We start from the raw sequence: 20,399 nt of genomic DNA, 5'->3' as shown, positions 1-20,399 counted from the left end.
AAAATAACCGCTAGGGGGCAGTACTGTCTACAGCACTCCTCTGTTCTCCCCAAATAACTTCCAGTTGAAGAAAACCGGAAGAAATGCAACTGAAATCTGTCTGTAAACCGCCTTTATAACAACAGAAGAAGAAAAAACCGGAAGTCAACAGAAAGTCTGTTATGTTGTGCTCAATGCTGCGCTGAACTACAAGGTAAATTAAACACGAATGTGGGTATTCTGTTTACTTCACACGCATATATTGTTTAGTTAGCATATATGATGAGGCTCGATGATAAGGCGTTTTTCTAGTTGAGTTTTTTTTTATATAGTTTTCTTGTGTTTTTCAGCAGAATGGCGGATGAGGAGGACGATACTGGCTACGATGAGGAGATGGACGACGGGTCCGGCGGAGTGGATTGCGGCCACGGGAAGAGGAAGAGGCTCTTCTCCAAGGAGCTCCGGTGCATGATGTACGGATTTGGAGACGACCAGAACCCGTATACTGAGTCTGTGGATATTCTGGAGGACTTGGTTATCGAGTTTGTCACCGAAATGACCCACAAAGCCATGTCTATCGGACGCCAGGGCCGTGTCCAGGTGGAGGACATCGTTTTTCTAATTCGGAAGGACCCTCGGAAGTTCGCCCGTGTCAAAGACCTGCTGACCATGAACGAGGAGCTGAAGAGAGCTCGCAAAGCTTTCGATGAAGCTAATTATGGCTCATAAACAAAATGTGGCTGTTACATTATTTGTAATAGCTGTCCTGTGTTCAGACTTGACTTGCTGTCCAAAGTCTGTTTTTTCTGATCTAACGTTTATTATTTTGTATGGTGGTATGGCAGAGACAAACATTATTACCTGTTCTCATACTGTCTGTCTGGGATTCTCAATAAAGAATTTTTGTTTTAATATGTACAGTCATTAATGTTAATATATAAGAATACCCAGATAAAATAGCAAATGCATCCAGATCAAACGCATGCATAGGGACGTGTTTATTTAAAAGCAAATGACGGGATGAATATATAACATTAAGTTATATTAAACATGCCAGGGGGTCAACATAGAAAGGAACACAAATCCTCTCAATTTTGCTTCATTTAAATGATTGATTAAATCTACCAATATCTTAACAGAATGGTAGTTTTATTCTTTTCCAGAACACATGGACAACATCGCCACACATCTTCTCTATCCTTGTTTACCAAGAATATATTTTGGGGAGAGTCCAAACCTTTTTCCTGCATGAATTGTCAACATTATTATTCCTTAAAAATGTTTCCAAAACAGGAACAGCTGGACATTTTAATCGACTTTTCCTTAAATCTGGAAAAGTGATATTTATTGCTCAATATCACAAAAACTAGTTAAGGTAACCCTCTAATAGTGGTTAACAGCCAACCAACTTGTATTTCTCATGACGTATGCCACAGCTAACATTAACTAGCAATTATACGTTTTTAGTCTCTAAACATAAAATCAAAATCCTCTTGCTTTTCAATGTGGATATTTGCTGCTTTATTTTAATCTTAATATTTTTGATTTAATTTTGAAAGGTTCTCAAAAACAAGTTAAATACGTCAACTTTGACCCTGTGAAAGTCTGATGGGAAAGTTTTACTTAATTCTGACATTTTATAGACAAAATGGAAAATGTATTCAACTATAAAATAATCCACAGAGCTTTTAGGACTTAAACCCTGATTATCCTCATAATTGCATGATCACATTTCTTACAAAAAAGTTTGACCAATCTCCTTACACGTAAAAAAGTATTCCCCCAATCAGTGTGTTCAGCAATAGTGATGAAGACTACACTGGCTGTGGTTTTAAACACGACGGACAAAACGAAGAAACAAACAGATTTTATTGATTTTCCTCAAAGCATTTTTTTACACAGACCATAAATATGACAGCCAACTACAAGTGAGCATGTGTGTTAACTCATTTATTCTGTTCAAGCACTTTACTTCTTTGTACAGTGACATTGTTGGATTAGTTAGTCTAAGGAGCAGGTAGAATGCTGCCGTTCTATCTAGACTTCCAGCAGATGCGGGAGGGGGGCACTTGTGACACACAACTGTCAACGCATGCAAAAGGTGTGTGCTGCACATTTCTGCATTACAGCCGTGCCGTCCTGTCACAGGGTGAGGTGTCAGCGCAGCATCCTTCTGCATTCACAAGTGAGCTGGGGAAGAGGGTACGCTCCCCAGGCCCCCCCCCCCCTCCGCCGAGTGCCCTATAGCTGTCTGTTGAGGATGGCTTTAAGGATGGAGAAGAGAGGCAGTGAACCAGATGGAGAGTAGGGAGGTGAGGGTGTGTAAGTGGGGGTCAGATGTGTTCAGAATGGGGGTTCACAGGGAGGAGGAGGAATGTCCATGAGTCTTTCCGGTTTTACTGCACATTCTCCATCATCTTGAGGAATTCTGGGAAAGAAGAAGAAACCGGATAAGTAAATAATGACTTTACAAAATATACCTAAGTAATATATAAGTAACTAACACTAAAGTCACTAGAACATCAGTATCAGATATAATGTAGTTCAACGAAAAAATATAAGATTATCTAAAAAATCAGATACCTTAGAGATCAATTGATATAATCAAGTGTTTTCTTCTAAGTTTTGTACATAATATAAAGTAAAAGTATTTGTAAAAATATAAGGATTCTTTAAAATATAAAAAATGCCGTACCGTCAAAGTCCAGCATGCCGTCGGTGTTTTTGTCTCCATCCCTCATCAGCTCATCGACCTCATCCTCTGAGATGGGCTCGCCGGTGCTGCGGATGATGAGAGCGAACTCCTCTCTGTCGATGTAGCCGTCGCCGTTCCTGCGCAAAAACACACACGTAAAGGATTGTGTACACAAACAAATAGAGCAAACTAAAATACTACTGTTTAAAATGAGTACAGCGTGACAGTAACCGCGTGAACGTACTTGTCAAAGATACGGAAGCACTCTGCCAACTCTTCCTCGCTCTTGCCGGCCTGGTCCTCCTTGAGCAGCCTCACCATCATGACCAAGAACTCCTCGAAGTCAATGGTACCGCTACCTGAGGGTAATAAAGGTCCACATAACTGATTAACAATGGTCAGCCCAAACAGGCCCAAACAATGTCGTGTGCTGTGGCGCGGGGACATTTCACGCATCAACCACGGGAAAGGACTTCCTAAAGTAAATGATCCCCTATCCATGTGATGTAATGATTTATATAATGTAAAACAAAACTAAGAGCTAAATGATCTGTTTAGAGGTCGACGTCATGTTGTTTGGGCCTTTGGACCAATACTCTGATACTCCCATAACTAACGCATAATCACAGATAGTTTGGGTTCCAAATAATGCTATATAGAGTTTTTTTGTAGTAGCTTTGTCAATCAACTTGGTTTATTTGATGTGATGTGGACTACGTATAGAGTGTCGGAGTCTCTTGTCTGTGTGTAAAACACCCATTGCGCACAATACTACTGCGCCGCTGCTTTCAGTGTAACACTTTATTATCGGCCGCTCACCGTCCTCATCCACCTCCTCGATGATCTCATCCAACTCCTCTCTTGTCGGGTTCTGGCCCAGCATCCTCATCACTTGACCCAACTCCTTGGTGCTGATGTCTCCGCCACCATCGGTGTCAAACATGTCGAAGGCGGCTTTGAACTCTGGATGAAGAAATGTGTCTCGTTATTCAAAAACTGGCCTACTTCGCATTGCCCTCTTGGTTGTTCAACACGTTTATTAACACCTGTGTGAACAATGGGGGTGTAACACGTGGAGTGGAACTGGATGACACATGTGACCGTGATATATATGTGTGTGATAATAATGTGAGAGTATAAAACATCTGATTAGCAATGTGTTACATGTCTGTGATAAAAACGTGTTTTGCAACTATTATACCCTATTTCACATTTGTCATTATTTTAGAGAATATCGCCCTATATTCTATCTTAACACCACCGTATTAATATTTATTTAAGTAAATAATATAATATTAAAAAAACAATAATATATAGAAAACACTATTAAAATCAACATGACGTATTTCTTGCAACCCACAGGTAGCAAGTTCTTAGGTTACTGACCCCTGGGCAAAGTAACGAGTTTACTTAAGTAACGCGTTACTGTAGCCTGTAGCCTACTCACCAGCCAGCATTTCCTCGCTCAGGTAGCCGCGGGCCTCTTGTTGCGCGTCAGTCTGGAAGAAAACAGGAGCCACGCTGTCACTACTTCATTCGCCATGTCAGTGTTTAATTGATCAATTAGACACTGACATATCAGCCTATGAAATATCATTATGGAGATACAGGGGAGTCCAACCACCAGTACGCACAAAAGGCTACATTGAGGAATATGCTGTCGATATATAATTGTTATTTTTACGTTACTTTCAAGTATTTTTGGTAATAACATGCTGTCATAAGTGATTTGTGCAGCATATAGTGGCCAAAAGGATTCTTGAGCGTGCCCAAGAGGAATCTTGAGCTATTTCGGGCTCAACACATTACGCGCGCTGTATATGGCCTGCAGACATTTAATCCTGAGGAATTTGTCGCATAAGCAGAATCTGCACCTTCCCAGCTGACCCCCCCCCCCCCCCCCCATTTTAACCCTGAACTACGATCGGTAAGATTTGCAACAGAATCTGACAAAGTTTTAATTCAATAGGAATCCTACTACAATACGCTAAGAAAAAAAGTCTTTACATTAAAAATATAATTATCAGAAAAAGGTCAATTTGATCCAAGAGATTAATATTGTTCAACAGAATGAGACATGCTTCTTAACACTCAGCCAATTTATTTCTGACACGTTCAGAATGCCTTTATTAATCAATTAACCTCCTAATTCACATGCTTTCATTATTTTTGGTTTTATAACTGCTTAATAACTAACGGCTGGGTTAACAGGATGTTCAGATCGGTCTTACCATGTTTGTGGATTAGCTGTAACTCCCCAATTATCCAAGGAAAAAAAGAAAAGTCCAAAGGAGTGGTCAATCCGTGTGCACCCGAACAGAGAGACTAGACGTCTAGTGAAGATTCTGACACACTTTAAACGGGGCAGCCAGGTCCCGCCCCCTGCCTCTCACAGGCCTACAGATTTAGTATCCTGAACTTTTAGGGTTCTGGGACTACGGCAAGCCAATCACACTTTGGAGAGGAAAGGTCTCGTTTCTTTAAGTTGCAGGGTCGAGAATATAAAAGAGGTCAATTGGGAGTTTTTGAGATCAGGTTAAAGGTAGAAACTACTGGGAATAATCCCAAATGATTGAAGTGTTGGACATACTGCAAAGATAGTGAGAATATTACACTGTACATCTCTTGATTTGTCAAACATCAGATGATCAGAGGAAGAACTGTGCATTTCCTAGAAATAACTAATTTAGCAAAATACACTCAACAATCCAACTACCAGACTCTTATTAGGACCCGAGCAACTTTCAGTGGTGATCTCTTTAAAATAACTAAACCATAATGTAACCAACAATTCAACTATATTGTCTACTACGATACGATACGATATTACTTTATTGTCAGATCAAGTCTGAAATAAAAAATAAAACGTTGTATGTTGCCGCTCATCAGTGCTGCTACATCGGCCTTGTCAATGCAAACAGTAAACTACGATTTTAAACTAGGATATGTTGCGTTTGTGATGATGCCATTCCAAACTTGGTGTGAAACACAAAACAGGGAGAAAATGCTATAGAGCTGGACCCCCCCCCCCCCCCCCCTTTAGCCGTGAATAGCAGGCAGATTTTAGGGAGGACAGACTCACCGGGTGCCTAATCGACACAACCTGATGCTCCTTGTATGGCGGGCGGTTCCTGGAGGGACGGCCCGAGGTGAGAGGCAGGAGAGGAGGATAGGATGCTGATGGAGGGGAGCAGCCATGGAGAAAGGGGGAGGGGTGTTGCTGTAGAGAAGTGGTGGGGGGCCTGCAGGCTATATACCCAGAAGGGGTTGTGTGACCGCCTCGAGACATGGATGAGCCATGGGGGCTGTGTGTTTCTGTGCTGGGGATGTGAAGATCAGGGACAAAGTTGGAAGTTATTGATTTAAACTAGATAACTAGTCCGGAAAAAATTCGGTACGGGAGCATCTGTGCAAGTGTGTTTAAAAATGCAGGCTAGTTCGGTATAGGTAGGACAGGTTGTAGTTGAACCGAACAATGCTTGTGTGCAAAGGTAGGAGGTTCTGGGTGGTGCATTGTCCGGTGTGTCAGTGTTTCACATCCTGCATGTGCTCCTATTGTAACAAGAATCACACTTAGATGAGATCATGCGTGTCAGGCGTGCGTGGCAGAAGGATTTGCAAAGATGAACAGGGAGAAAGCGGATTTATTTAGAAAGTACAGTACAGGGTGAAGAAGATATCTAGTTGTGAGGAGGAGGGTGGGGGTGCTGGTGTAACATTTCTGGAGGACCAGCAGCTGCAAAGGGGGACAGCTGGGTTGCCGACTAGAGGAGGACGGGCTTCGTCTTAAAAGGTTCTAAGGGATATTTATAGAATTCCTAAGAGAGACCATGGGTTTCATATGAGAAGGAGACGGAGGGTGGGGGGGGGGGTAGAAGGGGTGGAGGTGTTTTTCACTTGTGTCCATTCTGACGTCTCAGGAAAGTAATTGCAAAGGTTTTCTTTAGCGTTGACACTTGGCTCTGAGCACGTTTCCACCGTTTGTGTTCTCTCTGCGGAAGGGGTCTCCAAGGAATGTCGAGACGGACTCATTACTGGACGTTCTCCATCATCTTCAGAAACTCTGGAGAGGAAAAGAGGGCCGGAGTCAGTCAAAAACCAACATGGAGTGTGGGTGTCAGTGTGTGGAATCAAATAATGGGGAACACGTGATTGTAAGGCCTAAAAGTCGTACACGATGAAACTCCATGTCTTCCAGTTTCCGCTGTAAACATTTAAAAATAAGAACGAATATTTCTACTTCATGTGCTCACAGACTCAAGTATAATGTTCACATGCTAATGCCTCTAATGTACTTCAACACATGGATTAGCCACTGGGGTCTCATCCATGTGAAGTGTACCCAAGTGCAGTACACCAAAGTATCTTTAAAGAAAAATCATTTATTGTAAGTTTTCCAGGAATAAAAGAGCTCGGAAGGCAAGACAAGGCAATAAAACAAACCGAAGCAGAACTCCCTCTCATTTTTCAACATCAAGAATCTGACAAGAACTGGCAGAAAACCAGAACTGAAATACATGCAAGTCTAATCAACAGGACAAGACACCGCTGGGGAGGGCACCAGGTGAACAGAATCAGGTTATCAAACAGGAAGGAAGACACAGACAGGAAGTAAAAACAGACGTAACACAGGGAGTGTACACTTTTCAATAGAAAACAAGAAAACAAAGAAAGATCGTGTGCATAAACTGTAGCTCTTCAACTGCATGTTTTGTGTGGAAACCAGTATAGTTTTTTATTCTGCCTTTTAACAGAGAAAGATAATTTCCCTCTGTGATTATTTTTGATTGATTGATTGAGAGCTGAGAAATTATATCAAGATTGAGGTTTTGCTAAATAGGGGGGGAAACTGAAATGTAATGGTTTTACTATCAGAATGTTAAGGTCAACATGGCTCTGATTAACAAGCCTGTTGGCTTGAACGGCTGACCAAATCAAGCTTTAGAGAGGCCGTTTACTCTTTTATGTAACGTGAGGGCGACAGAAAACATACCTGGAAAGGGAGGGGGGTAGGTGGAGGGGTATTCAGCTAGTTGTAATCTGCAACTTCACCACTAGATGTCACCAGTGGCGTTTTTATATGTACAAAAGTGGTGGGGCACGAACAACTCAGATGTTTATATATAAGCATCTGTTGCTTTTTTAAACACGTAAACAAATACCTGTAGTCTCTCCATGGTTCCGAGAGAGAGAGAGAGAGAGAGAGAGAGAGAGAGAGAGAGAGAGAGAGAGAGAGAGAGAGAGAGAGAGAGAGAGAGAGAGGATAGAGAGAGGATAGAGAGAGAGAGAGAGGATAGAGAGAGGATAGAGAGAGAGGATAGAGAGAGAGAGAGAGAGAGGAGAGAGAGAGAGAGAGAGAGAGAGAGTAAAATGACTGATAGCCTACTGTCGGAAGCCTTGAATGAAGAGCACGGAGCGTGATACATTTACGTACACAGCGTGTGGATGTCATATTGTAATGCACCTTAATACATGGAGTAAAGGGCACAATCACAACGCAATACTTAACAACAACAACAACAACAACAACAACTGTAATGCTTCAGCATTAAAACAACATAGACTGTAAAAATAAGGAAAACACAGACACTCATCACAAGGTCACAATATCAATCAATCCAGCAGAGCAATAGCCTATACACAGAAGATCAACAACATATATGACATAAAATGAACTTCCCAAAGCTGAAGAAGATGGTCAACTTCATTCCTTTTCTTTCCGTTTGACTGATTTGAATCGCTATACGCTGCTCTCTCTCGTCTTATTTTAATTACTTTCTGCTAACACTAGGTGGGGCTGTGCCTAAATGTCACTAAATCCTACACATTGCTTCTTTGAGAAATCTAAGTCCGCCACTATTCTTTTTGGGAATTATATTTGCTTTCTTACCAAGAGTTAGAAGAGAGAAGAGAGATTGATAGCACTAAAGGCAAACGCATGTAATCAAAAAAGGTTTTATCCCTTATTTCGTTTTTTCAATATTGTGTTGTTGTAATATATTTGTTGTAACTTGTTGACGATTAGCCTACTTTCTTGCAAAACATTTACACCATCCCATATCTGACCATCGAATCAGCAGCTGGTTATTTTAGATTATGTAAAGTACATTTTTTAGATGGAAATCACAAGGTGTATACTGTAGGTGCCAGAGTTTTTCTTGGTTTGGCAGTATGACGAGAAAAGTGCTTGCTGTGTCCTTCTGTTTCCAATCTTTATGTTAAGCTAATGTGACTGGCAGCTGTCTGCAGCTTAATATTGAGCAGACAGATTTACTGTATTTAATTTTGAGTGTTTTTACTGAAAACACTCAAAATGTGGTATGTGGCTCTGAAAGTCCAGTCTAGGCATGTTTTTAAGACGTGAAGAAACACACATGGGTGAAGAAACTTCTAATAACCTTACCATCAAAATCAAGCTTTCCATCTTTGTTATTGTCTGCTTCACCAAACATCTCATCGATATCTTCCTCCACCAGTAGCTCCCCGGTGAGATGGAGAATATTTCCAAACTCCTCCCTGTCCACAAATCCATCTCCATTCCTGAGGATACAAATAATATTGATTAACAGCTGTGAAAGCTAATCTGTCACCTTTCTCACATCACCACACAAACACACATTGGACATTTTAATTCAAAAACCCATTTACATCAATACATACATTTATAGCAGCCTTTGTTTAAGCTAAAGTCCACAAAAGCTGTTTTTGTAATACAATGGTGATACTTTAGGGGTTTAAAACATCAGATTCAGATTACAACCAGATATTAGTATTTTATAAATAAATGCATGGCATAAGAAACATTTCTGATACATTTCGTTGCTAAAGAACTGTGTCATACTAAGGGGAGCATTTCAGTTGTTCATTGTTGAAAAATCTGTCATGGTGTCACTGTTTCTAAATGACTTATTTCTGTATTGGAATGTTCCTCTTAACAGCTAATGTTGCAGTATATTTCTGTTATAAGCTAATCTCGGCAAATGCGTTAGCCCAGATAATTTAATAATGAGGCTGTTGCTATGGTGATCATGTCAGCAGACAGTTGTCAACACAGATCTCTCTCTCTCTCTCTCTCTCTCTCTCTCTCTCTCTCTCTCTCTCTCTCTCTCTCTCTCTCTCTCTCTCACACACACACAAAATGGCTCACACACACAGTTTTACACACACAGTTTTACACACACAGAGCCAAGCTTTAATGAAACACAGAGACCCAGACGTAATAGTACTGTATCATATTATTTTCGAATCAATAATTTTTCAAATTATGATTTTATTTTTTAATAACCATTTTTCCTCCTGGTCTCTCACGCCCCCCTGTCATGCCTCTGCACCCCCCAGGGGTGGCGCGCCCCCCACTTTGGGAACCACTGCCCTAGTTATATAAGCACAGGTAGAGCCCTGGACTCTATGGGTACTACCTCTTAACCATACTATGCAAGCATTCACCTACTCCTACTGAGATATCTATAAACGTAGCCGGCACCATGTTTCCCGGGCCCCTAAGGAGCATGGGGAGAACGTAAGTGCACCATGTCCCCCACACTCACACACGCCTTGTGTAGAGTGTGCATGGACGATATTGGGGAAGGCCCTCCAGCCCTGTATGGGGCTTACTGCGCACCATGTTTCCCGGGTCCCTAAGGAGCATGGGAAAACACAAGTGCATTATGTCCAGGGGGGGGTCAGATACCTACTGACCCACAGCCAGGGTTGGACTTGGGGGAAAAAGACACTGAGCCTGAGGCTGCGGCCACACGAGGACGAAAACGGCTAAACGCATAGGATTAACGCAAACGCAATCACAAACAAGCTTCTGTCCACACGCAATAGTTATCCAGATAGTGTCTGTCCCATACAGTCTATGGTCTGTCCACACGAGACCGCTCCGTTTAGCTCCAACCGCTGGAGAAGCTGCAGTACATATGCCGAGCCTGTACGTGGCGCTGTAACTTCCTCCACAAAAGCAGCGAAGAAGTATGGTTGTCATGGTTGCCCTTCTGTTTATTCTCCGCGGTGGGGGCCGAGGGAATCGGGCAGCGTCTATCGTTATTCCAACCCAGTTTAGATTTAACCACGCCCACTTACGCATTATGCAAGAACGTAGCTCTACGCGGCAGTTATAGCGGTCGCGGTAAAGCAGGATATTGAATAGTTGTTTTTTGTCTTTCCAAAGGATTTGTTGACTGAAAGTAAACGATCCTGTAATCAAAGCCATATCGAAGAGTCCTGAGATTGTATTACTGGTGTTTTATCATCTATAAATAGCCTGTGTGTATTCTCAAATGTTGTTTTCAGGACAAACAAAAGACGTTTTAAATATCTTATCAGCTGGTGTAAGTGCAGAATATTGAATATAACCTTGACTATTACTGTGTACTTCATTTATCTGACAGCATTATTTAATGATACTATTTTATATATATATTTATTTAATGATACTATTTTATATATACATTTATTCATATACACACACACTTATATGTACTCACACATGCATTTATTCATAAATATACACAGATGTATTCAGTCGTTTGCGTTACTGTTTAGTGTCATATAGACCGTTCGGCCACACGAGGACGACCGAATACGGCACTAAACGACTGAGGAAACGATAACGGGTCCCAAGGTGGATAGAAATGCATACGCCACTCTCTGGGGGGTCAAACGGCCCCGTGTGTACGCCCTATCCGAACATTTTCAGATCACTGATAGTGATTGCGCAATAGCCCCGCCTCTTCTGCTCACCTCCGCTTACCCCGCTCCATTGCTGAAGTGTTTCGCCACCAACAACAACAACAATGGCGGATCGCAGAGTTGCTATCGTGCTCCGGACGCTATTGACCATGCTACAGTTGTTTGTGCAACATCTACAGCAATAATGATGAGGCAATAGCCCCGCCTCTCCCCACCTCTTCTGCTCACCTCCGCTTACCCCGCGCCAGTGCTGAAGTGTTTCGCCACCAACAACAACAACAATGGCGGATCGCAGAGTTGCTATCGTGCTCCGGACGCTATTGACCATGCTACAGTTGTTTGTGCAACATCTACAGCAATAATGATGAGGCAATAGCCCCGCCTCTCCCCACCTCTGCTGCTCACCCCCACGTCAAAGTAAACTGCACCCTGAATTCAGATTATTTATCTTTCTCTCGATATGGACCTAAACGCGAGTGAAGTCTAATCTGACAGGACGGAGACACGCAGCTCTGCTCACCTGCAGCTCCTCCCGCTGCAGCAAAACACACACTTCAAGTCAGATCATCACCCTTAGCTATTTTAATGACCTCTCAAACTAAACTAGTTATAAATATGTTTATTTTTACAGTCGGCCGGGTCACTGATTACTGGATGAGCTGCTGCATGAGACAGACACTGACGCTGTCTGAAGAGAGGGAGGAAAAAGAGAGGCTCCGTGTATTTTATCATTATATTATATAGAGTCGTTATTCATTTGTTTTAAAGCTCAATAAATAACAAAGAAGACCTTTGACCGGCACTTTTATAATTTTGTCCGGAAGATTTAAACTTTAATACACGTTGACTGGCGAAAAACTCTGCCCGGTTCCCTCGGCCCCCACCGCGGAGAATAAACAGAAGGGCAACCATGACAACCATGCTTCTTCGCTGCTTTTGTGGAGGAAGTTACAGCGCCACGTACAGGCTCCTGCATATGTACTGCAGCTTCTCCAGCGGTTGGAGCTAAACGGAGCGGTCTCGTGTGGACAGACACTATCCGGATAACTATAGCTTGTTTGCGATTGCGTTTGCGTTAATCCTATGTGTTTAGCCGTTTTCGTCCTCGTGTGGCCGCAGCCTCAGTCACTCACTCCTGATCGTTCACTGCGCAGTGACAGCTGCTACGGGCCTGATGTGTGAAATTGAAACTGATAGATAGAACAAAGGTAGCCTATCAAAACGGCCCAGCCCAGCCCAGTGGGCCACACCCCACTGGGCTGGGCTGGGCTGGGCCGGGCCGGAACACTTACAAATGTGGGCCGGTAGGATTCAGGCAATTCTTATTTTTTATTTTTTTTTGTAGTGGAAATGCGCCATAACCTGAAAACACATCTCTAAATGAATGATTATGTTGATCTGTAACTGCTGAATTTTTAAAAATAAGCATCTGTTTGCACAATGTTTGGCACGTGTTCTAATTTATAATAGTTATTGAAAGTTTAAGGTTTAGGAATCCCTTTGGCTAACCACCGTTTTTAAATGGCACTTATCAAACAATAGAACATATCAGTACCAAAAATAAAACGAATATTTAAAAGTGTAGCTCATTTGGATTGTAATTATACCATGAAAAAGGTAAATAAAAACACACCCTGTTGGTGTAGGTGTTTAATGGTTCTGCAAGGCCTTATTCTAAAACATTCCTCAGATTTTGCGTTTGTATTTGTGTCTCAGTGTTGGGTGTCATACTTGTCAAAGATACGGAAGCATTCTGAAAGCTCTTCTTCACTCTTTCCAGCCTGGTCCTCCTTTAGCTGTTGCACCATCATGACCAAGAACTCCTCGAAGTCGATAGTACCGCTTGCTGCAGAGAGGGAGGGCATGAGAAAAGCCAAACGAGATGTGACAGGAAGGAAGCCACACATGAACTGAGCTTTTGTTTGTTTCTTTCTTACAATACTCCATATCATCCAAACATATGCATCACATTCTAGGAAGTTCTAAATGAGGTGCAAAGCGTCACTTAATGAATTCTACTCAGCCTGTAAAAAAACAGCTGCATGACATCTTCTGTATCTCTGAAAAAAGTTTTGTAAAAAATAACTCATGTTACATTGCAAAAGAAATTAGAAAATCATTATTTAGTCGAACATATTTTTCTTATACTGCTGGCGTGTTGATTCAATGGTTCTATTAATTGCTATTGAGTTGCAAATAGTAGGATCCAATGGTTTTAGTTCTTCACTAATCATGGGACTAACATTCTGGATTTCTGTGCTGCTTTAATTTTCACTGTTATTTTTCAATCCGTCTAAAAAGTCATCCAAATTGATGGAAATACAATATTTGATTCTGGAAAACGTCTTTATCCACATAAGTGATAGAAAACACCGCCTTTGGTTCTTTGTTGTATATAATTGATTGATTGAGTGGAAGCAAAAGCAATTTCATTTTTTGCGGGACAGAAAGGCATCGCTAAATCTTTTTGCTTTTGGATATTTGTTGTTCTTCTTTATATTTGTTGATCACACAATGATCTCACCATCCTCATCCACCTCCTCAATGATGGCATCCAACTCCTCCCTTGATGGATTCTGGCCCAGCATCCTCATCACTTGACCCAACTCCTTGGTGCTGATGTCTCCGCCACCGTCTGTGTCAAACATGTCGAAGGCGGCTTTGAACTCTGGACAATAGAAAGAAAGAAAAACTATTTGAGAACAAACTATTTCTGGATTCTTGTGTAGAAGACTGTTTAACGCCTGCACTTTTGAAAGAACATCCATAACATTCATCTGTTTGCAATATATCAATATATTCCAATTACTTGTATATAGACTATTCTGCACTATTTCTATTATATTCAATTGTATTTACGTGCACAATTTTATCTGTTTTATTGTGTTGCACTGTTGGAGGAGCCTGTGACCAAAGATTGTCATCGTCATAACTACACTGTAGCTATGCACACATGACAATAAAAGCCTTGAATCTTGAATAGAAATACTATACAGCTTAGAAGGACTCACTTATAGGCTGATAAATATACCAATATTAATTGGAAGAGAAATCTGTCAACTGGTGACATTTACAGATCGTAAAACCTGTTCCAGCCCTGGTTCAGTCCAACCGACCTGCCATTCCAACACATTCTGACTCCCAACTCGTCAACTATGGCAGCTAAATCAAGACTTCAGCATGTGGTACATTTCATTACTTCTTGGTAAGACTTAATGAAAATGGAGGTTTATGTATGTTTCTTTCCTTAGTTACACGAGTAAAATAAACTTGTTAGGTATACAGTATGACAAAAGTCAAGTATCTTGCGTCACTAGTTGGTCAGGTTTAGGAAAAGCTTGTGATTCAGGTTGAAATGCTTTTTTTTTGTATGTATGTGACATGTTAAGTAAGTTAGGGGGTTAGGTATAGGAAAGGCACGTCAAGCTAACCCTAACGTACATCATACGACAGTCTGATTCCATAACAACATTCAAAACCCACCTGTTCAAACTGGCATTTTCTCTATAATCTGTACCCTGTGTCCTTTTGTGTCCTTTTGTAGTCAATTTCCTGTTGTTTGTCTCGTCTTACCCCGGCTGATACTTCACTAAATCCACTGTTTTAATTTGTATGGTAAAATTGTAAATCTGTAACCCTGTAAGGTGTCCTTGGGTGTTTTGAAAGGCGCCCCCCAAAATAAATGTATTATTATTATTATTATTATTATTATTATTATTATTATTATTATTATTATTATTATTATTATCATTATTATTATTATTATCATTATTATTATTATTATTATTATTATTATTATTATTATTATTATTATTATTATTATTATTATTATTATTATTATTATTATTATTATTATTATCATTCCAAATAGGTTGATGTTGGTTTCAGACAGGAATCAAACATAAACATGACCAACAAAAGAATCAAGTTCATGTGAAATCAGTGGAGAACCTAATAAAGAGTAATACACTACATTAGCTATGTAGTGCTGAGATACAGAGGGACTGACCTGCAATCATCTCCTCAGTCAGGAAGGACCGGGCATCGCTTTGGGCGTCAGTGGGCTGAAGAGGATAACAAAAAAATGAATAGAAGAATGACCGAAGATGTGAACAGAGAGAGAGATGTTATTCCTACATGTCATTACCAAAACAGGATGTAAGGAGTAACTGGGATAGTATCATCTTCATCAACACTAACACAATCACACGTTTGATTTTCAACAGGTGTCAAACACCACAAGGTTATTAACCTCCTGTGGTCCGACGCCGCAGAAGCATCTGCATGTTTCACCTCACGTACTACAACTCACATACTGCCATTACTGTTGACCAAGTTTCAACTCATATTAAAGCATTTTACAATTTCTTTGAGTGTTTCTCTTACACACGACACTTGGCTTCACGTTATCAGTTACATCTTGATGGACTTATCCATAACAGCCAAACATCACACAAATTGATTTGTCATAACGATTGAACTGAATAGAAGGTAGCCACATGTATGCTGGTCCCTTGATGCAGTTAAGCCTCGTCTCTCCATCTAGCTAGCGGAAAGTAAATCAGAAACCTTGTGCTAAAGACAGAGGTATCAATGACGACGTGAGAGCCAAGGGCTGGAAATAGCTTTGTGTCAGGTGAGAAGCCATGTTTAATCCTCTGCCAGCTGTCTGCTCTTGTTGAATGATGATTCTCTAAGTGGAACACCACTCGATCAACATTCGGGATCTTTCTTTAGTGGGAAGACATGGGAGATAGAACCAATATGTTATTCAAATGTGCCCCGGATCTACTCCAAAGACAATACATGTGAAATTGATGTTGAGGATCCACAAAATGCGTGTTTCCTTTTCGCACCTAAATTATCCTTCTACTTTTACTGTAGTGTCCTCAGTTCTGAAACAGAAAATGTCCTCTATAGCCAACTCAGAACATTCCCCTTGCTACTCTTTGTGTCATCGATAACATCGCCCAGAATCCATTGTCCTTGGAGCACTTCCACGCTTGATCCTTGATGACATCACACATTTAAGTTTTAGCATTCTTGTGAGAGTTGTTCATGTTTGCTGATATTTTTAGACCAAAGGAATAACATGTATGCATTTCGAAGTTCCCCTTTTAATCTCTGCGATCCCTGCCATATCCACAGTTGTTCTCTGGCTCTCACCACCTGTCCAGTTGGTTCTCATATCCAGAAGTAATGCCTGAAGACATCACAACTATATACGTTGAAATGCATGCATGCTTTATTTGTACACATCCCCCTGTTCCCTGGTAGTTCAGAAAGACAGTGGATTATTTCCGTCTTTTCTTGTTTGCTTGACAGAACCTCATCACATAAGGCCGCTTGTTAGTTTTCATGAAGCTATTTTTAAGGTGATACTTGGGAGAGGATTAGAAAGGGATTTTCTCAAGGTGAATGCCCTAAATAAGGACCCTCAGAAAAGGCATCAGAACTTCTCACTTATCTCAGCTGTGTGCTTTTTGGTGATATCAAGCAAAACCACATCAGTCTGCTAACAAACAAAGAGGAGTTACACAAGTTTAAGAGAAGTTACACAGCAGGTTAGCAGTTTGGAATAAAGATGTATCTGTCGTCTGTAAAAAAAAATCATAAAGAAATGAATAACAGGAACACTCCCCCCACATTTCCCCCCCAGAAATGAAGGAATCCCAAGACATTAAACGCCTCTTGTATAGAAATCCATATGTGCTGCAGAGGAGGACCCGCTGTGTGACGTTGGTAATATTCTCCATCTTCTGCCATCTGCCGCTTACAGTATCCTCATGAGTTGAAAACAAAAGCAAATCCTGAAAGATTCATCATTCATCGTTTCCCTTTTTACCCTCTTCTCAAATGTCGCTTTCTTACCATGGCGACCGGCTGTGCTTGAACAACAGACACCGGTAAACACGACGGACGTCTGGGAAAAAGAGCCTCCTCACTACACGGTGCAGGTGGCTTTACTCCCCTTTTATAACTACCCTCTCATCCCACTTCACGTTGACAGAACATGATCAGGATTGGGCAAGAGACCCCCTCCTAAAACAAGAAATAGCCAATCAAAACTAACTTTCCTTTGTGTCCTGTTACAATCTCCTGATGGCCATCCCCTTGTGTGGCACGCTCGCCAATCCCCCATATTTAGACAACAGACAAGCCCGGTGACATTTATAAAAAAGAAAACACAGCGCAGGCATCAGGCAACTGGAGGTTATTTTGGCAGAGGATCAACTGAGCATCTCACTGCAGATGATTTGAAACTAGATTTCCCATGCTGCACAAGAACAGGACACACACACACACACACACACACACACACACGCACGCACACACACACACACACACACACACACACACACACACACACACACACACACACACACACACACACACACACACACACACACACACACCACACACACACACACACACACACACACACACACACACACACACACACACACACACACACACACACACACACACACACACACACACACACACACACACACACACACACACACACACACACACACACACACACACACACACACAGGGATTAACACCTCCCAGCAGTGTCCCATCTATCTGCCTGTCTCGCTGTTCTGGCTGCCGCAGACTTGCCCTTGCACTTATGACATCTGTAACTCAAGAGGCGTGTAAATGGACCTCACACAGCTGTATCCCATCTGTCACTATGTTACCTATTGATATCCCATCCCATTGACAAGTAAACAAGCAAAACCTCTTTCATAAAGCAACAAACAGGCGACCCATAATTAACACGTCAATCATTTGCATTGGCTTCATAGAGAGCAGAAGTGAAACAGGAACAGTTGTGTTCCAGAAGAAAGAACACTTCATATTATATTGTACTTTTTTATAAAAAAAAGAACGAATACAATTCAAGCATAGGAATATAACCTTGCTCAACAGTTTTTTTTCTCCCTCACTTTACATGTTTATATGAGGATGAGCGTTTTTTGGAAAGATGATCTACTATCAAGAACCAATGTAATCCAAAACAGGGATGGTTGGATACTGAAATTATTTTAACTGCTGTTTACCTTCGGAGATAGGCTACTGCCTGTTTAGCTGTTCATGCTAGGCGGTCTTTAGCTTCCCCATGGCCACTTGTTATTAGGCCCAGACTTTCCTATGTTAAATGTAACATCTTGACAAAAGAGTGGTGTTCAGAGGCAATGGTTAGCTCAGACATGTCTGTAAAATCAGCAGTACAGATCGTAAAGAACAGTTTGCGACTCTGTGAAATTGTACTTAGCTAAGTGCTCAAGCTAGCATGCTAACATGTTCAGAATCAGAAACAGGTTCATTACCAGGTAGGTTTACAAATATGAGGAATTTGACATGACGTCATGGTGCGTACATCAAAATAAAAATAAAACATGAATGAAAACACAGGTAGGTACGGAGCCCTGGAGGGTTCATTGAGAGAAAAATAAATAAAACGTGGCCAGGCTTTAGTAACTCGTGCGCACGAGTTACTAAAGCGTGCGCACGAGTTACTAAAGCGTGCGCACGAGTTAATAAAGCGTGCGCACGAGTTACTAAAGCGTGCGCACGAGTTAATAAAGCGTGGCCTCGTTTTGTGTGTGCGTGGGCATTTGTTTATGATAGTATCGTTCGTTCCGGTGCACTCCGGCAGGACTATAGCACATCGAGATTAAACAAATTTCTTTCACTTGGGAATACACATATAACTATGGAGAACCAGATTTGTGTAAATTACTGTTCGTGGTAATTTGAAAACAAATGCCGGTGGTGTCGGACACACACAAACACACCGAACACGCACACATCATGCGCCCCGGTGACAGGACATCTCCTTCATAAAACGAGGGGAATACTCGATGTGGGTGTGGTTGAACGTAGCAGCCTCGACCTCTATCCAGCGGTTCTAATGAAGGGCAACGCAGTGAAGTAAACAGTCAAAGGCACCGCTCTTTGCAGCTGGTGCTGCTCTTCTCAGATTCTGCTGAGCTACACGTTACTGCCTCCAGTGCCCTGTACGACGAAGCCAGTTCAACAGACCCTGGATATGTTTGATTTACCCGGCTTAACTAACCCTAACAAACGCGATGTCGCTAAGCGGTCCTACGAAGCTGGTTATTAACTCAGCAAATCAACCAGGGTTTCTCTGTCCGGTTGAGAGTGCGTTCACGTGAAAGGGACGGGGTTACCAACATTTGACCAATCACAGACATGGAGACGGGTGCTGACAGCGCAGCGTCATACTTCATGAATGAATAGTGTAAATAGCAAATCCTGCTTCGTAGTACAGGCCACTGGTGCCACAGAGATTTCATAAAGTGAAGGATGTTTTCCTATAAAACAGCTGCGGGCAGCAGCAGATTCTGTGAGTCACGGACAGGAATCTCTCAATTTAAATAAAACGAGGCCATGCTTTATTAACTCGTGCGCACGCTTTATTAACTCGTGCTCACGCTTTATTAACTCGTGCGCACGAGTTACTAAAGCGTGGCCACGTTTTATTTATTTTTCTCTCAATGAACCCTCCAGGGCTCCGTATGTAGGGAACTAGAAAACAATATTAAAAATAATGAAAAACATAATACAAATATAGTAAAATATAACAGTATTTACATTGCAATGGAATGGAATGAAAATAGGGAATAAAATATGAATACAAATCGGCAGCAATAAAAAAGACAGAAAACAGATATAGTGTACATTGTGTGTGTATTAATGTTAACAAAGACATTGGTAATTTGCTATTTTTTAAAGCAGGTATTGTTTCGATAGCTTACCATCTTAGTTCACTAGGTTAGCATATACACAAAGTACAATTGACGCTGTTTGTCATGAGTGTTGAATGTATTTGGTCGAAAAAGTTGTATTTTTGCAAGCGTATGCAATCTAATATCAAATGCTCAGCCTCAAGCATCATTTCCCGCTTCATTCCACCAGACAGACAGTCAATCCACGAGTCTTCGCTGATGTTGGTACACACTCTGGAATTTTAAGCACTAAGGCTCTGCAGTTTCTC

At 41.4% G+C, this 20,399-nt stretch overlaps 3 protein-coding genes across 6 annotated transcripts; 1 reads left to right on the top strand and 2 right to left on the bottom strand.

The window, feature by feature from the left end:
- The first annotated feature begins 89 nt into the window (after nucleotides 1-89).
- taf13 (TATA-box binding protein associated factor 13) lies at nucleotides 90-891 on the top strand. Of its 4 annotated transcripts, none has more exons than XM_034087088.2 (2): nucleotides 90-193; nucleotides 330-891. In XM_034087088.2, the coding sequence occupies exon 2, from the start codon at nucleotides 334-336 to the stop codon at nucleotides 706-708; it is 375 nt and encodes a 124-aa protein (XP_033942979.1). In that variant the 5' UTR covers nucleotides 90-193; nucleotides 330-333; the 3' UTR covers nucleotides 709-891. The 4 variants fall into 4 exon arrangements, with proteins under 4 accessions (XP_033942979.1, XP_033942981.1, XP_033942983.1 ...); XM_034087090.1 differs by having other exon boundaries at nucleotides 127-210; XM_034087092.1 differs by having other exon boundaries at nucleotides 128-193; nucleotides 333-891.
- A 940-nt stretch (nucleotides 892-1,831) lies between these two features.
- On the bottom strand, nucleotides 1,832-5,017 carry tnnc2.2 (troponin C2, fast skeletal type, tandem duplicate 2). The gene is made up of 6 exons (XM_034087425.2): nucleotides 4,906-5,017; nucleotides 4,122-4,173; nucleotides 3,494-3,637; nucleotides 2,919-3,033; nucleotides 2,675-2,811; nucleotides 1,832-2,407 (listed from the first exon to the last, which is right to left on the bottom strand). Exons 1-6 carry the CDS (start codon nucleotides 4,906-4,908, stop codon nucleotides 2,376-2,378), a joined length of 483 nt encoding a protein of 160 aa, XP_033943316.1. The 5' UTR covers nucleotides 4,909-5,017; the 3' UTR covers nucleotides 1,832-2,375.
- A 1,283-nt stretch (nucleotides 5,018-6,300) lies between these two features.
- On the bottom strand, nucleotides 6,301-17,349 carry LOC117449638 (troponin C, skeletal muscle-like). Its single transcript, XM_034087424.2, has 6 exons — nucleotides 17,240-17,349; nucleotides 15,378-15,432; nucleotides 13,893-14,036; nucleotides 13,100-13,214; nucleotides 9,078-9,214; nucleotides 6,301-6,737 (listed from the first exon to the last, which is right to left on the bottom strand). Exons 1-6 carry the CDS (start codon nucleotides 17,240-17,242, stop codon nucleotides 6,706-6,708), a joined length of 486 nt encoding a protein of 161 aa, XP_033943315.1. The 5' UTR covers nucleotides 17,243-17,349; the 3' UTR covers nucleotides 6,301-6,705.
- Between the last annotated feature and the right edge of the window lie 3,050 nt (nucleotides 17,350-20,399).

This window comes from Pseudochaenichthys georgianus, chromosome 7 (assembly GCF_902827115.2).
Source record: "Pseudochaenichthys georgianus chromosome 7, fPseGeo1.2, whole genome shotgun sequence".
NCBI classification, from domain to species: domain Eukaryota; kingdom Metazoa; phylum Chordata; class Actinopteri; order Perciformes; family Channichthyidae; genus Pseudochaenichthys; species Pseudochaenichthys georgianus.
This window is presented reverse-complemented; position numbering and strand designations above follow the sequence as displayed.

What these genes read in the sequence shown, in the direction of transcription:
- taf13 (XM_034087088.2), top strand. Translation starts at nt 334, where the DNA reads ATGGCGGATGAGGAGGACGATACTGGCTACGATGAGGAGATGGACGAC.
- LOC117449638 (XM_034087424.2), bottom strand. An exon ending in TGAGGAGGTGGATGAGGATG is followed by an intron (nt 13,215 to 13,892) that starts GTGAGATCATTG and finishes CCCTCTCTGCAG; the next exon opens with CAAGCGGTACTATCGACTTC. An exon ending in TGCTTCCGTATCTTTGACAA is followed by an intron (nt 9,215 to 13,099) that starts GTATGACACCCA and finishes TTGTATCCTCAG; the next exon opens with GAATGGAGATGGATTTGTGG.
- tnnc2.2 (XM_034087425.2), bottom strand. An exon ending in GAGCGAGGAAATGCTGGCTG is followed by an intron (nt 3,638 to 4,121) that starts GTGAGTAGGCTA and finishes TTCTTCATCCAG; the next exon opens with AGTTCAAAGCCGCCTTCGAC. An exon ending in CGGCATGCTGGACTTTGACG is followed by an intron (nt 2,408 to 2,674) that starts GTACGGCATTTT and finishes CTTCTTTCCCAG; the next exon opens with AATTCCTCAAGATGATGGAG.